The following is a 15,777-nucleotide window of genomic DNA, read 5'->3' as shown; positions in this document are numbered from 1 at the left end:
ATTATTTTCTTGAGATATGACTAAAGATGATAATATGTTGACATGTGTATTTATGAATGGAAAGTGTATAATAGAGTTCCAAGGAGGAACTCCTTATTGATTTTGTGTCAAGTACTGTACGTATGAATATAGGAACTCCGACTTAGGGGTTCATTCTTATGCTCTCAATAGTCTCGATCTCACTTAGAGAGAAAGCTATGTGGTGGAGAGTGGAAAATCCTTACCGAAGATCCACAGTGTGAGTGGACAGAGTAGGAAGGATGTAGCTTCAGTGGTGATATTCATATCCGAAGATCCAGTTTGGAGGACAGAGTAGGATAGAATAATTGAGCTAGCGAATAAGTACATCCATATCCGAAGATCCAGTTTGGGGACAGAGTAGGATAAGATGTAGCTGAGTAAAGCACCACTGCAAGTGTAGAACTAGCTAAGAGTTCAATATTCATACGATTATCCGAATGAGTGGAGTTTACGAATGATAATGGTATGTTTATTATATTATTGAGTAATTTAACTTATAAGATGGAAGTTTGGTTATTAATTTAATTTACCATGATGTTTTGTATTGCATTAGCTCACCCTTGCTTTGTCTGTTGTTTGGTTGTTATTTTGTGTTATGTATTTTGATTGGCGATGATCATCCGGTGGATGGGAGCAGAAGTCGGTGATATGCCGGTGGAGCAAGCCTTAGATGGAGGATCGACTGAAGAATAGTTTTAATAATGAAACCTATGTTTATATTTCTGTTTTAAGGTGTGGAGTGTAATTAGTTTGAAATTCAGTGAGGATTTGTAGAATAATGAGGAAAACTCTTATTCCTCCTTCTATCAACTGTTCTATTGTATCAATGATGTAAGAACTCTATTATAGTTTGATGCTATAATTATTGGGATGTTACACCTGAGGTGCATCAAAGGCAGCATGGTGTTGCAAAGAAGGACATGCATCTGTATAGTGGTCACTGGAAGGACAAATAGCACATAGTCGTGCAACAGATGCAGATGGAGATGCAGATCTTTGGTTGGTAGTGAACTGTGTCACCAACTTCGCAAGAGAGTCAATCTTTCCTTCCAACTTGCTTTCAAAATCTGATAAAGACTGGGCAAAATCATAATGTACGCCCCTCACCAGAGGATGCGCAATATTGTTTTCCTTATAGAAATCAGCAGAATAATTAGAGTACCATGCAGAAGGAGAATCATAAGTATTGGCAGAATAAGCACTATTCACAAAACCAGAATAAGTAGACATGGAAAAATAAAAATACTAAAAATTACGAAACAAATAAAACACAACACATTTATACATGCAAAACGCACACAGAAAACAGAACATCACAACACAAGACAAAACACATACGACACGCATACAAAAACGCACATAACAGAAAACAACAAAAGACCCAAAACCGAACCTTTGGTCCCCGGCAACGGCGCCATTTTGTTGAGAGGGTCGCACCTCCCACAAAAGTTGTGCATAAAAGAATGCAATATATTACTAGGAAGTGACTCCTAGGTCGTCTCTCAAGGACCAAATGTGATTCGAGTCTCAGATCAAACACGAAGTGGGGGGGTTTGGAAGTTTTGTTTTTGATGCGGAAAAATTAAATTAAACTGGAAACTAAATAAAACCGTAACCAGAATTGAAAGCATTGAAATAAAAGAAGACATTAAAATGAACAATGCAATAAGTAAATATCCAAACGCAATTGAAGCTATTAAAATGCAACGAGTAAGCTAAACATTAAAAGTAATTCATCACGAAACGACACAATAAATTGCAATAGTTGAATAAGTAGAAATGACTTAAAAAAACATTTAAATGCATTTAAGAAGTTGAAACATGTAAAATGTAAACTTCATCCTCGGTCTAGAATAAAGAAGATAAAAAAAAAAAATTGAATGCACAAACCGTGTGGGCCTCTCCAATTTAATCATTATGCACTTTCCAACAAAATAAAGCACCATGTTCTTCCAAATATAAAATTCAATCTTCATCCAAAACAAATCCACGCGTATGTTTCTTCCCTTTCCAGCAAAGCTATTTAGTGCAGCACACCACACTTCTTTCAATATCCGTGACTCTACCACTTTACTGTGCAACCCCTTTCTCAAGCCAAAAGAAAATGAATTCACTTAGGTGGCAGCAGCTTCTATTACAAAAAAAAATGTTGAAAAGCCAAAGAAAGAAAACCAAGTGAAGGTGGCAGCCGTGAACGTTCTTCAGATTAAAAAGTGCATGAACCAAAGAAATAAAAAGGGCATGTGTAATCAGCAAAATAGAAAGTGAAGCTTTTTATCCATCTCTGTAACAGCGTTCCACCAAACAAAAACGTTCCTAGCTAAGAGAAAAGAAAACTGAATGAGTGTGGTGGCTGGTTCCAAGCCGTGTGTCTCCCGCGTACCCTTCAGCTCCAAACTCTCTAAGAAACATTCAAAAGCAAAGCCAGAAAATAAAATCTGAGAAAGTGGCGGCTACTGTCCTGATTCAGGCCGAGACACCCTCCAAAGAAAACTCCATGCTCTTCATTCCAGCACCATTCTTTTTTTCAACCGTAGCCCTCCATGCTTGCTTTCTTTCTCCCTCTCTACTCTCCTCCTTGTGGCGGCTATTCTCCTTTACCTTTTAAGCACACATGTCTCTCCTTCATCCATCCAACCTACTGGACGTGAAAGCCTCTTCCCTTGCTGGACCGTGTGCACTGCACCCACAAGCTACTGTTGGACTCCTCTCCCTCCGTGTGTTGCTGTGCTGGAATGATGGACACTGCTGGAACGTGGTGAAGCCCTTCGTGCACCTCCTATTCTCTCCCCGCACCCCTCTAGAGATGCTGGCAGCAGGACCGTGAACGTGGACTTCCTCAAAGCGTGTTGGACCGCGGACGTCTGCTGATGGGCTGTGTGGACGTGGCAGAATGTGGACGTAGCAGCTCCTTTTGGTCTTCAGCCCGTGAGCGTGCACCTCTCCAATCACACACCTCCCTTGCTGCCAGCGTGTGAATCTCTGCTGGACACATGAATGAAGATAGTTGGGCCTGCTGCCCCTTGTTTTGTTGCACCCCATCTGCTGGAAGCCAAACCCGTGTGCTGGACCGCGTGAATGAGACGTGAGTGCCTCCCCATTGACGTGTTGGACCGTGAGTCTCCCTGTGCACCCTCCACTTTCTCCGCGTGAAGTTGTTGTCCGCGTGGATCCAATTGAAGGACGTGAAGGCTTCCTCTGCTGGGCTCTCGTGTTGCTGCTTTCCAGGTGTGGGCCGAAGCTCTCCAAGCACACACCTCCCAGATGCTGATGCACTTCCTGGACGCGCTGGACGCTCCCTCCAAGCTGCTGGACGTGAAGGCTTCTACTAGACCAAGCTGCTGCTTCTGGATGAGAGTTGGTCCGTGTGGTTGCTTTCAGCCCATCTTTTTCTTTAAAGTGAAATGTGCCTCCGCATGTGCTTATTTATGCTATGTGCACCCCATAAAAAAAATAAATCTACGCCACCTCTCTTGTATTTGATGTGGCATTTTCTCTTTAAATCCCAAAATATTATCCAACAATTTTCCTACAATTAATAATGCAAATAATTAGCTCAAATAATTCAAATTAATTAAAATAAGAATTTTTGGTCAAATTAAGCACAATTAGCAAAAACGGAAAAATACCGGACATTTAAGCACAATTCTTTGATTAAATCTAGCACAATAAGCTAAGTGAAATCAAGAAAATATTGATTCATCATTGACGCCAACTATAGAGGAGTTCGAGCATATCTTGGGTTTGCCACTGGAGGGCACCACTCCCTATCAACATTTAGAGCATCATGTTTCTATACCCACCATTGCTGCCATCATGAAACTACATCCCAAGGAGCTTGAAGACAGGATGATGATGAGGAATCAATTGCATGGATTATCACAGGGATATCTAGAGCAGTATTTACATCACCTGACTTATAAAGAGGATTGGGAAACTTTCATGGATGTATTAGCCCTCACCATATACGGCATTGTCTTGTTTCCCAAAATAGAAGAATTCATGGATTACGCCGCAATAGACGTCTTCGTGGCGAGTAAAACCATATCAGAGAATCCTGTAACAGCAGTTCTTGCGGATGTTTATGGGACCTTGAGTTTTTACCAGGAGAGAAAGGGAAAGAAGATTCTTTGTTGTTTACCGGCGTTGTATACATGGATGACAGCGTGCGTGTTTAAGGAGATGGTCGACGTCAAGAGTCTATCGGAGACTTTGTCACACCAAGGGCTTAAAGGTAAGGGAGGAAACGATTGGGCTCGATTCCTTGCTGGTTTGAGCGAAAGAAGTATAAAATGGCGCCTTCCTTGGCTCGGAAATAAACTGGCTATACAGCATTGTGGTAGCTTTCCTAATGTGCCTCTCATAGGTGCCCGGTACTGTATCAATTACAACCCCCTTTTGGTGCAAAGACAATTCGGGCATCCCATGAGAGGGGCACCTTCATCAGATTACCTTGCTACCCTATTCATTTATTACGAAGACGGGCATTTCATCGAACTGTTAAGAAAGGTTAAAAGCGCCTGGGAAAATGTTGTTCGAGCAGAGAAGGACTTGAGGGATGGAGTAGTGGATAGCAGGGTTATTTATCACACCTGGATTCTGGAGAGAGTGAAAGTAGTCAAGTTGCCTTTCAAGCCAATCAAGGATCAATCAGCTAGTGAAGGACCATCCTAAGCCCCAGAAAGTGAAGAGGTGCAACAATTGAAGGCTGAGATGGAGAAATTGAAGGTGAGGAATGCTAGGTTGGAAAACGAATTACAAAGGGCGCGTAATGATCTTATGGATATGAGAAATGATAATGAAGAAAAGTCGCGGGCTTATGAAAACATTGTCAAAAGCGAGAAGGTTGAGAGGGATTATACATTTCGAGTGAAACAGGATCTAGCGGCCGCGAGTAAGGAATTATCCATGAGGGTAAACGAGAAGAAGGTGGCTTTAGAAGAGGGCAAGCAGTGGAAACAACTCTATGAGGAAGTCAAGAGGGATAAAAGGGAAGCCCTAAAAATATTAAGAGAAGCGCAGGTCCAAATACAAGAAGTGGGACATCAAATGAAGGAGATGGCTACATCATTTGAGGCAGAGTTGAATCAGGAGCACTGGAAGTTGGCGGAGGCCGAAAAGGAGTACCGGGCCATGTTAAAGCAAATGGAGGATTACATCGAGGAGCAGGAGGAGCGATGGAGGTCGATGGAATTTGAAGAAAGGCATCAGGCCTTGATAAAGTGAATGAAAGAGCACATCGCAGAGCAAGAAATGGCTGTAAAGCACTGGAAGGAAAGCTTCTCTCAGTTGGCTGCTTTGGCAAATGGGGCAATTGAAGACATCCCCAGGATGGTATCGAATGCTGAAGCAAGTACTCATTTTCGTAACTCACCAGCGGAAATAGCATTGTTTATTAATCATTGTAAATGGTTGGTGGGAGAGATGAAATCTTTCATTGCCCGGGCACGGGATTGATGTGCATCAGAATTGCGTGTTTTGTTCCTTAGACGATGTAATTGATCAAATTTTCTTTAAATGAAAGATGAGGGATGTTTGTTTGGTATTGGCTTGTGTTAATTTTCCATCAGTATTGTCATCGTTATCCTGTGATTTCCACTTATCACTAGCATGCATCATGTTTTCTTTTGTTTTGCATTTTTCATCCTTATCTAATTTAATTTAATAAAAATAATCATCAGTACAAGTGAGAGAACAACGACAAATTTTCCACAACATCCGTACAGGACCAGAGCTAACTCGAAGGTCATGGAGAATTGGGAGCAGTCACACGAATCTATTAAGGCTGATGTCAGCCAGTTGAAAGATCAGATGGCCTAGATTTTGACAGCTCTCGAAGCCCTGAAGACTACGGGAGGGTCGACGCCTGCGCAAGTTGAGGGAAGTGCTCAATATTACCCTCCGTTGTTCAATGCTGGGAGCTAATCTGTTCAGTTTCCAATGTATGGATTACCCCCAGATTACACTCCACCTGTGGGAGAATACACAGAAGGGGAGCATGCTTCATTCTCTTTCCCTACCAATGCCAACGTACCGCCAATCAGTACTCAGGGACCTGTTGTAATGTCCGCACCTATGGTAAGTGAAGGAATGAATGCAAACATGTCTGATGGAATACGAGTAACTCCGGTGCCTCATGTGATTACCGGAGAGGGATTTTCTACCAGGGCTGCGCCACATACTTCGTTTCAGGGGATAATTAGTAATGTCGACGGAGCAAAGGATAAACTGGAGAGCCTAGAGGTAAGATTGAGGGCTGTTGAGGGATTTGAAAGTTATGGGTTCGGAGATGTTGCCAGATTGAGCTTGGTTCCTGGCGTCAAAATACCACATAAGTTCAAGGCGCCAGATTTTGAGAAGTATAAGGGAAATACACATGTTGCATATGCTTATGCTTGATTCCTGCCATCTGACCATGTTTTGCAGAAAGATGGCTGCATATGCTTATGATGAGCAGCTGCTCATCCATGTTTTCCAAGATAGTTTGGCTGGAGTGGCATTAAATTGGTATACCCATTTGGAGCCGACTCGAATTCGCTGTTGGGCGGACTTGGCTTATGCTTTTGTGAAACAGTACATATACAATACACATGTTGCGCTAGATCGTTTACAACTGCAAAACATGTCGAAGAAAGACAATGAAACTTTTAAGGAGTATGCTCAACGGTGGAGGGAATTGGCTGCACAAGTTGAGCCACCTTTGTATGATAGAGAAATGGTGGCAATATTTGTAAATACGCTCCAACCACCATTTTATGAACATATGGTGGGAAATGTATCTTCAAATTTTGCTGATATCATCGTGATAGGCGAACGAATAGAGATCGGGTTGAAAAATGGGAAGATTGCATATGGCTCGTCGGTGGTTGCAAATTCCAAAAAACCTAGTTTCAACTCAGGAAAAAGAAAGGAAGGAGATGTGCATGCAACATCTGCAACCCCCATGTGGAGAGGTCAGGCTCCCACTCATAACTATCGACCATACTGGGGTCAACATCCACATGCAGCTAACAACAACAACCAGGGTACTATCAACCACAACCAGGGTACTATCAACCACAATACATCCCGACGAATAATTGGAGGGGAGGGGCAAACGTAGGTTCCAATATGAATGTGGGTCCAAATACTTATCCAAGAAGGAACCAGGAAAGAAATTATGTTAACTTTACCCCAATTCCTACAACTTATACGGAATTATTGCCTCATCTTATCAAACAGGGTCTGGTTGTCATTTGTCCCCTGAAGCCTTTGCAGCCTCCATACCCAAGAAGTTATGATGCAGATGCAAAGTGTAGTTATCATGGAGGGGCCGTTGGTCATTCCACTGAGAGGTGTCTGGCTTTCAAGCATAAAGTGCAGACTCTCATTGATTCTGGGTGGTTAAAATTCCAAGAAGATAAGCCTAGTATCGAGGCCAATCCTTTATCCGGGCATGGAAGTGCTTCGACGAATGCTGTCGAAGTGAAAGAACATGAGCTGGTGAGAAATGTGAAAGAAGTCAAGAGCTCTAGGAGGTTTATTTTGGAGGCGTTACTGAAAGTGGGTATCTTGAAGGGCGATTATGATGAGAGTATGGCATGCGCGCTCCACCCAGATGCTGAGCACTCTATTGAGGAGTGTGTTGAGTTTGAAGAAATTCTGCAAGACCTGCTAGATCGTGGTCTGATGCAAGTATGCTACAAAAGTGAGGAGGGAGATGTATTTGCACAAACTGGTGATGAATCCGGCATGATTTTACCAGAACCATTGGTGATTCGTTTCACTAGGACTACCTCTATCCCACCAACTCAAGGAAGGTCGCCCGTTGTTATCCGTGTACCAACCCCTCTTCCTTACAAGAACGAAAAAGCCGTCCCATGGAGATATGGGACGCATGCGTCAGGCGAAGCACAAAGCGTTGATCCTGTCGTCAAAAGCATATCAGGCATAGGTGGAATGACTAGGAGTGGTCGAATTTTCACACCACCAGAGTTGGCACGAGAAAGAGTTAATGATAAGGAAGCAACGATGGCTGCGAAGGCAAAAGAATTCTTAAAGGGGAAGGGTGCACAGACAAAGGAGATCCCCGACAAAGAAGAGAAGAAAGAAGTTTCTGAAGAGGAGGCTTGTGAATTTTTAAAATTTATACAACAAAGTGAATATAAGGTGGTGGAACAGTTAAATCGTATGCCTGCTCGTATATCCTTGTTAGACTTGCTCATACATTCGGCATCACACAGAAAGTTGTTAATGAAGATACTCAGTGAGGCTCACGTGGAGCAAGGTATTTCGTTGAATAAATTCGAGGGTATTGTTGGCAATATTGTTGCTAATAATTATCTCACCTTTACGGATGAAGAGATACCTGCTGAGGGAAGAGGGCATAACAAGGCTCTTCACGTCTTTGTGAAATGCCTGAATCATGTTATAGCGCGTGTCTTAGTGGACAATGGCTCCTCTTTGAATGTCATGCCGAAAGCAACCTTGGAAAAGCTACCTTGCGAAGGAATGCATATGAGGCCGAGTTCAATGATTGTAAGGGCATTTAATGGTAGCAAAAGAGAAGTGATGGGAGAAGTGGAATTACCAATGCAAGTTGGCCTGTGTGTCTTTCAAATAACATTCCAGGTTATGGATATCCTGCCAGCTTATAGTTGTCTGTTGGGCCATGGATCCATTCGGCTGGAGTTGTGCCTTCTACACTACACCAGAAGTTGAAGTATGTGATGGGAGATAAGCTGGTGATAGTATCAAGAGAAGAGGATCTTCTTGTGAGTGGGCCATCATCCACGCACTACATCGAGGCGGCTGAAGAAGCTCTCGAGACAGCCTTCCAATCGTTGGAGATTGTGGGAAATGCTTGTGTGGAACCGTTTCCAGCAAATCCTCATCTATCATGTGCTTCTATTATGATGGCCAAGATTATGCTAAAAGAGGGCTATATATATGGGGAAGGTTTGGGCAAATATCGGCAGGGGCGAGCATTCCCTCTAGAAATCGTTGAAAACAAGAACAGATATGGCTTGGGGTATAAACCTACCAAGGAAGACAAGAAAAGGATGATTGAAGAAAGAAAAGAATGCAGTCTAGCCCGTGCAGAAAGACGAGAGCCCAGAGAGAGCAAAATTCACATTGTTGACATTAAGGAAAGCTTCCGCAGTGTTGGGTGGATCAACACTGGCTAGATAGCAGCTGTGGAGGATGAAGACAGGCCTCAAAGTTCGAGCTTTGTGTGGGCTTGCTCCCCTGATACTCAACTCAACAATTGGGAAACACTAGATTTACCTGTGATGCTTAATGTGAACAAAATGTAATAGTTTTAATTAAGCCTATAGTTTCGATTGGGGCTTTAGAACTGAGGTTTTGCGGATTGACTTTTTACTTTTCACTCAGCGTGATAATAAAGTTGCATTTCATCATCATTTGGCATTTTTCTTTATTTATCTTATTTATTTATACTTTTTCATAAATTTAAATGATGCAGATGTGACAATGATTGTTTTGAAAATAATGACATCAGTGTTCCTAATTTTGAGTACCCTATCAATAATACGGAAGATGATTTCGAAGATGATGTGGAACCCTCTCCAGAATTGTTGAGATTAGTGGAACAAGAATCTAAGGAGATAAAACCCCATCAGGAGGAGATTGAAATACTCAACTTGGGAGAGAGGGATGAGATAAAGGAAGTGAAAATCGGTACTAGTATGAAAACGGGAGTGAGAGAAAGATTGCGTGCCCTATTGAAGGAGTTTAAAGATGTGTTCGCGTGACCTTACAATGACATGTCGGGTCTGGATACCGATATTGTGCAGCATAGGCTCCCACTCAAACCAGAATGCCCTCTAGTCAAGCAAAAACTAAGAAGAATGAAGCCGGAAATGTCCCTAAAAATTAAAGAGGAGGTCCAAAAGCAATTTGACGCAGGATTTTTGGCTGTGGCAAGATACCCACAATGGGTAGCGAATGTTGTACCAGTGCCTAAGAAGGATGGGAAAGTTCGGATGTGTGTTGACTATCGTGATTTGAATCGTGCAAGTCCGAAGGATAATTTCCTGTTACCACACATTGATACTCTGGTTGATAATACGGCCAAATTTTCGTTATTTTCGTTCATGGATGGATTCTCGGGATATAATCAAATTAAAATGGCACCGGAAGATATGGAGAAAATGACCTTTATCACGTTATGGGGAACATTCTGTTATAAGGTGATGTCTTTCGGACTAAAGAATGCTGGAGCAACATACCAAAGGGCAATGGTGACACTCTTTCATGATATGATGCATAAGGAAATTGAAATTTATGTGGATGACATGATTGCAAAGTCGGAATCAGAAGAGGAGCATATTTTCAATCTAAGGAAATTATTTGAGAGATTGAGAAAGTACAAACTCAGGTTAAATCCTGCCAAATGCACGTTTGGAGTAAAGTCTGGAAAATTGTTGGGCTTTATTGTCAGCCAAAGAGGGATAGAAGTTGATCCTAACAAAGTAAGAGCGATAACGGAAATGCCGGCGCCCAGAACAGAAAAGGAGGTTCGAGGTTTTCTGGGAAGATTGAACTACATTGCTAGGTTCATCTCCCAATTAACTGCTACTTGTGAACCAATGTTCAAGTTGCTACAGAAAAATCAGGCTGTAGTTTGGAATGAAGATTGTTAAGTTGCTTTCGAAAAGGTCAAACAATACCTGCAAGACCCTCCTGTATTGCGTCCACCTATGCCAGGAAGACCGCTCATTTTGTATTTGACCGTATTGGATAATTCAATGGGTTGTGTATTGGGTCAGCATGATGAAGACGGGAAAAGAGAGCATGCTATATATTACTTGAGTAAGAGATTCACAGATTGCGAACAACGATATTCGTCGTTAGAGCGAACTTGTTGTGCACTGGCGTGGGCTACTCATCGTTTAAGGCAATACATGTTGAGTCACTCTACTTGGTTGATATCTAAAATGGATCCTATCAAGTATATTTTCAAAAAGCCCGCTCTCACTGGAAGAATAGCTCGATGGCAGATGCTACTATCGGAGTACGACATTGTATATGTTACTCAGAAATCTATCAAGGGTAGCGCTTTAGCGGAATATTTAGCCCATCAACCCATTAGTGATTATCAGCCAATGCAACCTGAGTTTCCTGACGAAGATATCATGGCTTTATTTGCTGAGAACAAAGAGGACAAAAATGAAAAAGCCTGGACGGTATTATTCGATGGGGCCTCGAATGTAATGGGGCATGGAATAGGGGCAATGCTTATCTCTCCTAAGAATCAATACATACCAATGACGACAAGGTTGTGTTTTAATTGTACGAATAATATCGTAGAATATGAAGCCTGTGCTATGGGTATTCGAGCAGCAATAGAGTCTAAAGCAAAAATTCTGGATGTATATGGAGATTCAGCTTTGGTCATCCATCAATTGAAGGAAGAATGGGAGACTAGGGATACAAAATTAATTCCATACCAAGCTTACATCAGGGGATTAATTGAGTATTTCGATTCCATCACGTTTAATCATATACCGCGAGAAGATAATCAATTAGCAGACGCGTTGGCTACTTTTTCGTCAATGTTTGAAGTTGATCAAGATACAAAATTGCCAATGATCGAAATGAAGAGTCATGCGGAGCCAGCGTATTGTCATTTCATCGAGGAGGAGGTAGATGGCAAACCTTGGTACTTTGATATCAAGCATTATCTTAGGACCCGAGAATATCCAGAGAAGGCATCTGAAAATGATAAAAGGGCGTTAAGGAGATTGGTTGGCAGCTTCATTTTGAGTGGGGATATTTTATATAAGAGGAATCATGACATGGTTATCCTTAGATGCGTAGATGCAAAAGAAGCCGAGCTGATACTAAAAGAAGTGCACGAGGGTACATTTGACACGCACATGAATGGGCACTCAATGGCCAGGAAGATACTGAGAGCGGGGTATTTTTGGTTGACTATGGAAAATGATTGTTGTACACATGTGAGAAAGTGTGAGAAATGCCAGGTGTACGCAAATAATATCAATGTGCCACCCACGACCTTGAACGTGTTGTCTACACCATGGCCCTTTTCGATGTGGGGAATAGATGTCATCGGAGCTATAGAGCCAAAGGCGTCAAATGGACACCGTTTCATATTAGTCGCAATCAACTACTTCACCAAGTGGGTTGAGGCTGCTTCTTATGCTAATGTGACTAGAAAGGTGGTGACCAAGTTCATAAAAAGGGAGTTGATTTGCAGATACGGGCTCCCTAACAGGATTATCACTGATAATGCCACTAACTTGAACAACCAGATGATGACAGAGTTATGTGAGGAGTTCAAAATTCATCATCTTAATTCTTCTCCTTATCGTCCAAAGATGAATGGGGCAGTAGAGGCTGCTAACAAAAATATCAAGAAGATTGTGCAGAAGATGGTGGTCACATATAAGGATTGGCATGAAATGCTTCCTTTTGCTTTACATGGTTATCGCACTTCGGTACGAACATCGACTGGGGCAACGCCTTTCTCGCTTGTATATGGAATGGAAGCAGTACTTCCGTTTGAAGTGGAAATTCCGTCCTTACGAGTTTTAATGGAAACCCAATTAGAAGAGGCTGAGTGGGTTCAAGCTCGTTTCGACCAGCTCAATCTCATCGATGAAAAAAGATTAACAGCAATATGCCATGGACAATTGTACCAAAGAAGAATGAAGAAGGCATTTGACTAAAAGGTACACCCAAGAGAATTTCATGAAGGTGAGTTGGTGTTGAAGAAGATTCTACCTATACAAAAGGATCATAGAGGCAAATGGACTCAAAATTATGAAGGGCCATTTGTAGTGAAGAAAGCATTTTCTGGTGGGGCACTAATTCTCACGAGAATGGACGGAGAGGAATTACCATTGCCAGTTAATTCTGACGCAGTAAAAAAGTTTTACGCATGATGATTTTGTGATAGTGGTTGCTATTAAGGGGATGTTGATATTATCTTTAAAGCTTATTGTACTCTGTGTTTTTTCACTAAATAAAGTTCACGTGATTTCATTCATATTTTGGTTGTTTACATTCCATCTGAAAAATTGCATGTCACGCTGAGCTGTTAAGTAGTCAAGTGAAAATGAAAATGAAAATAAGTAAACGCGTGTTGATAAAAGCATCACAGGTATATCAGGTTGGCGAGCTCGGTCTTGGAGGATGTCGAAAAAGGAAAAACGAAAAAGAGGTGAAAAAGAAAGGTCACATGTTGAGTTTGTTGTTAATAAAGTTGTCAGGGGCATAGTATTTTCGAAATGAAAAAAAAAAGAAAAAGAAATTTTTTTTGAAAAATACCGTTGGTGAGTCCTTTCCTGATTCAAGGTTTTGGGAGTAACCGATGTTCTTTTCTTGATAAAGCATCTGCATTCACATTACTTGAACCCTAATTTTTTCGTTTCCCTTAAGACAAAGGATTGCCATACGTATAATATTGGGACATTTTTCATCATGTTACATATCACCGATAATCCGTTGATTAGGGAGATATATATATATATATATATATATATATATATATATATATATATATATATATATATATATATATATATATATAAAACCAAAAAAAAAGAAGAAGAAAACAAAGGAAAAATGAAGTTGATGTGTCAAACACTACATAGTTTCGTTTCAGGTTTAAATTCAAGAGAAAGTCAGACGAACAAGATTCGGAGTGACGTGTGGTCATTTTTCGTTATCCAATCATCAAAAGCAGTTCATCCAATTGCACCCCTTTTGAGCCAAAATTCATAATTGTTTTCATCACCCTAGACAAGAATCATTAGCATATCGACGTCAACTTAAAAGGGTACATCATAAGCATCCAAAGTTGAGGAGGAAATCTGTAAAAAGAAAAAAAAAACAGAAATGAAAAGGAAAGTATCATAAAGGACCACAACAGGGGCAACGAAAAGAATGATCCAAAGGGAAAGAAAGAAAAAAAACAACAATGAAAAAATAAAGGATGCCTGAAGTTCAAATCCCTAAAGACAGTTGACTGGGCACCTTGCAAATGATTCTTGTTTAAAGACTTTAACCGTCAAACACTTATTTGGGCCTTCGTTATCCTTTCTTTCAAAACCCTTTGACCTTTAGTCACGGTACAAGCCAATAAAAGTCCACGCTGACTGAAGACTATTTGTCCTAATCTTTCTCACGAATTTAACTTTGAAACAGAATGATATGGTGAACGACGCATTCAGTTTTATTTTCAAAAAAAAAAAAAAAAAGGGCTCCCTGTCAATCGAAGATTATCCGATTTGGGGGAATCCTTCATACCCAAACCTTTTCACTTTTCCAAAGCATACTTATTGTGCAAAATTGGGGCAGTATAGGAGCCCAACAAGTTAATAGCACTTTCCCCCAGATGAGGGACACACATACGTTAATATTTGCTCACGGAAAATCATTATTCATCTGCTTTTCATAACCATTTTTCCACATCCTACAGGGTTCAAGTTAATTTGGATTGCAAAAAGCGATAAAAAGAATTTTAACTCAGGGCTACACTTTCTTCCTGCTCATCAAAGGGTTCTATACCTCTCAACGTTGTTTTCAAGGAATGCGTTTTGAATGTACATCGTGTCTGATGACAATATTAACAATAGATTCCAAACATGGAATGTATAAAAAAAAATGAAAAGGCGAGAGTAAAAGAAAAGAACGAAATGAAAGTCTCATGTGTCTATGCATTCATGCACCATCATGACATAACATAATCTCAGAGAAAGCGAGGAGAATTGTTTGCAAAATCTTCATGTTTTACTTGGCATTTATCAACTTTTCAAAGCTGCAAATCCAGGTTTTAGTTTTCTGTTATCGGCCCTCTGCATGGCAATGGTCGGATTTAAATTTATGTTCTGTGAGTTTGGCCCTCTGCGAGGCAATGGTCAAATCCAGGTTTTAGTTTTCTGTTATCGGCCCTCTGCATGGCAATGGTCGGATTTAAATTTCTGTTCTGTGAGTTTGGCCCTCTGCGAGGCAATGGTCAAATCTAGGTTTTAGTTTTCTGTTATCGGCCCTCTGCATGGCAATGGTCGGATTTAAATTTCTGTTCTGTGAGTTTGGCCCTCTGCGAGGCAATGGTCAAATCTAGGTTTTAGTTTTCTGTTATCGGCCCTCTGCATGGCAATGGTCGAGTTTAAATTTCTGTTATGTGAGTTTGGCCCTGTGCGAGGCAATGGTCAAATCCAGGTTTTTAGTTTTCTGTTATCGGCCCTCTGCATGGCAATGGTCGGATTTAAATTTCTGTTCTGTGAGTTTGGCCCTCTGCGAGGCAATGGTCAAATCCAGGTTTTAGTTTTCTGTTATCGACCCTCTGCATGACAATGGTCGGATTTAAATTTCTGTTCTGTGAGTTTGGCCCTCTGTGAGGCAATGGTCAAATCCAGGTTTTAGTTTTCTGTTATCGGCCCTCCGCTTGGAAATGGTCGGTTTTTTAAATTTCTATTCTGTGAAGTTTGGTCCTCTGCGAGGCAATGGTCAAATTCAGGTTTTAGTTTTTTCTTACTGGTACTCTACTTGACATTGGTCATTTGGCATCGTGATTTGAATCATTTTGTTCGAAACCCGGACAAAATTAGTGTTTTTATCTTTACTTAGCTTCACTTAAATAATACGAAAAGATCAAATTTTCATATTATTTAGTAATATCTAAGTAAAGAGGGGCAGCTGTCAACACTCAATTTTGTCCGGGTAGTAAAAATGTGTTTTTATTGTTTTTTTTTATTATTTTCCTTTTATTTTATTTTACCTTTT

At 40.9% G+C, this 15,777-nt stretch overlaps 3 protein-coding genes across 3 annotated transcripts; all 3 read left to right on the top strand.

The window, feature by feature from the left end:
• The first annotated feature begins 3,837 nt into the window (after positions 1 to 3,837).
• Positions 3,838 to 4,695, top strand: LOC108321324 (uncharacterized). Its single transcript, XM_017553045.1, has one exon. It carries the CDS (start codon positions 3,838 to 3,840, stop codon positions 4,693 to 4,695), a length of 858 nt encoding a protein of 285 aa, XP_017408534.1.
• Positions 4,696 to 7,131: 2,436 nt separating this feature from the next.
• Positions 7,132 to 8,721, top strand: LOC108321325 (uncharacterized). The gene has a single exon (XM_017553046.1). It carries the CDS (start codon positions 7,132 to 7,134, stop codon positions 8,719 to 8,721), a length of 1,590 nt encoding a protein of 529 aa, XP_017408535.1.
• Positions 8,722 to 10,772: 2,051 nt separating this feature from the next.
• On the top strand, positions 10,773 to 12,716 carry LOC128194664 (uncharacterized). Its single transcript, XM_052870233.1, has one exon. The coding sequence runs from the start codon at positions 10,773 to 10,775 to the stop codon at positions 12,714 to 12,716; it is 1,944 nt and encodes a 647-aa protein (XP_052726193.1).
• Positions 12,717 to 15,777: the final 3,061 nt, after the last annotated feature.

This window comes from Vigna angularis, chromosome 1 (assembly GCF_016808095.1).
Source record: "Vigna angularis cultivar LongXiaoDou No.4 chromosome 1, ASM1680809v1, whole genome shotgun sequence".
Taxonomy (NCBI): domain Eukaryota; kingdom Viridiplantae; phylum Streptophyta; class Magnoliopsida; order Fabales; family Fabaceae; genus Vigna; species Vigna angularis.
Note: the sequence above shows the minus strand (reverse complement) of the source record. Positions and strands in the feature narration are given on the sequence as shown.

Excerpts from the sequence above, each read along its gene's own strand:
- LOC108321324 (XM_017553045.1), top strand. The coding sequence starts at position 3,838 with ATGAAACTACATCCCAAGGAGCTTGAAGACAGGATGATGATGAGGAAT.
- LOC108321325 (XM_017553046.1), top strand. The coding sequence starts at position 7,132 with ATGAATGTGGGTCCAAATACTTATCCAAGAAGGAACCAGGAAAGAAAT.
- LOC128194664 (XM_052870233.1), top strand. The coding sequence starts at position 10,773 with ATGGGTTGTGTATTGGGTCAGCATGATGAAGACGGGAAAAGAGAGCAT.